The sequence below is a fragment of the Notothenia coriiceps genome, unplaced genomic scaffold, assembly GCF_000735185.1.
Source record: "Notothenia coriiceps isolate Sejong01 unplaced genomic scaffold, NC01 NC01_scaffold00024650, whole genome shotgun sequence".
NCBI lineage: Eukaryota > Metazoa > Chordata > Actinopteri > Perciformes > Nototheniidae > Notothenia > Notothenia coriiceps.
The window spans coordinates 1-3,410 of record NW_011357351.1 but is presented as its reverse complement, the minus strand read 5'-3'; the positions used below and the strand labels follow the sequence as shown (position 1 = coordinate 3,410).

Genomic DNA, 3,410 nt, shown 5'->3' with positions numbered 1-3,410 from the left:
TACTTAAAACCAAACACTTATCCTGCCAGGAGTGCACACCAATTGAACAACACCACACTTCCCTTTGAACACATCAGCGGAAACTCTCCCAACTGAACACAAAGGCCAACCGTCCCCCGGTGTCTCAGTGTGTTAGATGAGCTCATTCAGAAAGGTATTAAGCATGTGAATTACCACCGGGGACAATCTGTTCACACTGGGGGCGTCCCCCTACAGCAGCCATAAGGCCCTCAGTGGCCCAATGGATAAGGCACTGGCCTCCTAAGCCAGGGATTGTGGGTTCGAGTCCCATCTGAGGTGGCAGCAGAGTGGCGCAGCGGAAGCGTGCTGGGCCCATAACCCAGAGGTCGATGGATCGAAACCATCCTCTGCTAATCATTTATGGTGAAACTAAATCAATAATCAGGACGTCAGCTCACCTGCCGAGTGAACTTGTAGCCGCAGTCTATGCACTCAAACTTCCTCATTCCCTTGTGGCGACGTAGGTGAACACGCAGCTGCTCCCTCGCTGTGTAAAAGGCAATAAATAACATTAAGTGAGTTTTCAAGGCTTTTCTCCTCAGGCTACATGGTTTATTGATTTATAGTTTTTTTTTATGGCACCTTTGAAGGTCTTGCCACAGATTTGACAGCAGTGGGGTCGACCCTCCTCGTGTTTGCTGGCCTTGTGACGGACGAGCGCGCCTTTCTCTGTGAATCGCTGCTCACACACATCACAGCTGAACGGACGCTCACCAGTGTGTGTCCGCTGGTGTTTATCAAGACTGGCTGGGATTAGAAAGAAAGAATCAAACATGAAACAAAATATCTATTTAAATAAATGTTTGTAGTGTGTTCAAGAAGACTGCTTTCAGTAGTTGGATAAATCAAATGAATATGAATATCTCTATTTTAATCTAATCCAGAGGTTTTTAAATGCATTACTCCCAACCTTTAATTTCTCTAAATCTCCGTAATCTCAAGAAATAACAATTATTGCAACAATACAAAAAATGTAATGTGAACAGATTTTGTCAAACCTATTATGACACACATAATAGTTTTTAAAAGGACAATCATGCACAAAGTGTTTGAACTACATGTCCCATAGTTCTTTGGCTTAGGGGAGGTAAACAGGAAGTATGACGATGCAGGGGTTTCAGTGAGTTACACTGGGGCCTACTACTTAAACCCATTTAAATGACATAATTGAAAGTATACAGAATAAGCTATTACATGTTGTTGTTTGCTCATGGATGTACAGAGAACTACCACTGTATTACTTTAATACTGAAAACAACTTAAAAACGTGATGAATCTCAGGCAACTTCTGGGGTTATACAGAGTGTCTTTTTCTATGATTTTAGGCAGATTTGTGGAACAGAGATGTGCTTAAGTGTTAGTCCCAATGAATCCAAAAAATATGTGCATTTCAATTGTGACTCAAGTTGCAGCATTATGGTTAAAATAATGTGATTTGTTGTCTGTTGGTTTGAGAACCTATTGATTCGATCTGGTTGTGTTCACAGTGATGGAGATGGCAGCAGACAGAAGAGGATGGTCTTTACCTTGAGTCCTGAAGGTCTTCCCACAGAGATGGCACTGGTAAGGCCTCTCACCGCTGTGTATACGCAGATGCATGTTCAGGTTGTTCTTCTGGGAGAATGCATGGCCACACAGGGTACATACAAAAGGCCGCTCATTCCTGTAAAGCAAGACAACAAAAGACTCAGACAATCTGCACAAATGCGACCAATGTATTTTATTATCAAATCAGGAAATAGCTACCTGTGAATGGCTTTGATATGCATCTGCAGGCCGTTTCGACTGGACGCTCGATGGCCACACTCCTCACACACAAACGGCTTCTCCCCTCGATGTTTGGCTGCTTCGTGCACACGCAGCTCCGTCCGAGTTAGGAAGGTTTTGGGGCACTGGGAACACTGAAGAGTCAAATATTGTTAAAACAGAATGAAACTACAGCCTTAAACCTTGAGGTTATTAGTGTTTATTGCATTGAAAATATATGGCAAACTGTGGGAAACCTTTGTTAACCTGTTAAACCCCGAGCCTGTTTTTCAGGTTTCAGGCTCGAAAATGACATTCCCAGAACAAATGACCATATCTTCCCTTCTAAAAGGGTTAAATTAATAATCTTTTTTCTCAAAGTAATGATAAACCTGTCAGTTTGATGTAGAAAAGTCAGATTCAATATAGATGTTCTTTATTTTAAAGAAAATTCAGATTGAACATGGTAAAAAACTGTAAATTATAGTGTCCGTCCAAAATATATTTTTGTACTTATAGTGAAAGCTAACCTTGGATGATGGGTTAGTAGACTAAAAGCTTTAGCAATCCAAAGTAAAACATATAAGTACCCTGTATCAAGATTGATGCAAAACAAGTGATATTTGACCTTTTTAGACAGATTTAGCAAAAAAAAACCTCTTCTGGGGCCATTTGGGTGGATTTTTCATATCTCTGGCTCCCCCTGCTGGATTTTGACATGTGACATCTCTTTCTAACCGTCAGAGCCAATGGAATCGAGGGGAACTCCCACATAGTCCTTATTTGGTCATGTGTGTGTGTTATACTGCTGCATTGCCAAGACTGGAAGTAGCAGCCACTCTGGTGGCTACCATTAGCAGCTAACTTTTGCTCTGCGATTTTTACATAAAAATGGAATTATGGATTATAAATAATTCAAATTATTGCCCAGAAACTTTATCAACCTATGGATTAACCGTTTCAGCTCCGTTTTTTCTCGTTTTAATGCCATTGAACACTTCTTTTGATCAGATTAACAGCTACGGTGAGACAATCTCCCTAGAAGCTACGTAAAGGTACGTGTTTTGATGTCTGTCTTTGCTTCCCCTGTCGCAAGTTCGGATCACTCAGTGATGATACTATATACCTAAATAATCTGTGGAACCTCAGCTTTAATCGGATATCTTGTATGTGCAGCTACGATAAGTAATAAGGGTACTTTTATCTTGAGTTCTGTGCCAATGTCCGTTAGCATTTTTCGCTAAGGGGTCATTTAGATGCCTCTTATGAGACTTGTGTTTTTGTTTTGGTAAAAATGGTTTATATCGTCAGTTAGCTGAGATTATTTCCGTTAATCTGGTATAACACATTAATAGGTTCTTAAATATTAAGATCCCCTGAGACCAGTGTTGGGTGTAACGCGTTACAAAAGTAACGGAGTTACAGTAATATATTACTTTTTGCTGTAACGAAGTAATGTAACGCATTACTAATGAAATGTGGGTAATATATTACCCGTTCAGTAACACAGTTACAACACATTTTTAACCCGAAATTAAATGGTGTTTTGTTTTTTAAGAATGTACTAACATAGCGAGACATTCCGACACCGGACAAATTGTGCGGGTAGATTAGTAAACCTGGTGTTTACCCTTCAGGCTTCG

The 3,410-nt window shown here is 40.4% G+C and overlaps 1 protein-coding gene and 2 non-coding genes across 3 annotated transcripts in view; 2 read left to right on the top strand and 1 right to left on the bottom strand.

Moving 5' to 3' along the window:
- LOC104955124 (zinc finger and BTB domain-containing protein 48-like) overlaps positions 1–1,962 on the bottom strand; it is a 3,440-nt gene extending 1,478 nt beyond the window's left edge. Inside the window, exons 1-4 of the mRNA XM_010782353.1 lie at positions 1,768–1,962; positions 1,548–1,684; positions 604–768; positions 420–508 (exon numbers count right to left, since the gene is read on the bottom strand). Of these exons, the coding sequence (XP_010780655.1) occupies positions 420–508; positions 604–768; positions 1,548–1,684; positions 1,768–1,790 (414 nt within the window). The 5' untranslated portion in view covers positions 1,791–1,962. The remainder of the gene's footprint in view (positions 1–419; positions 509–603; positions 769–1,547; positions 1,685–1,767) is intronic.
- trnar-ccu (transfer RNA arginine (anticodon CCU)) lies at positions 228–300 on the top strand. The gene has a single exon. It is a non-coding gene; the product is annotated as a tRNA-Arg (tRNA).
- On the top strand, positions 303–374 carry trnam-cau (transfer RNA methionine (anticodon CAU)). The gene has a single exon. It is a non-coding gene; the product is annotated as a tRNA-Met (tRNA).
- Positions 1,963–3,410: the final 1,448 nt, after the last annotated feature.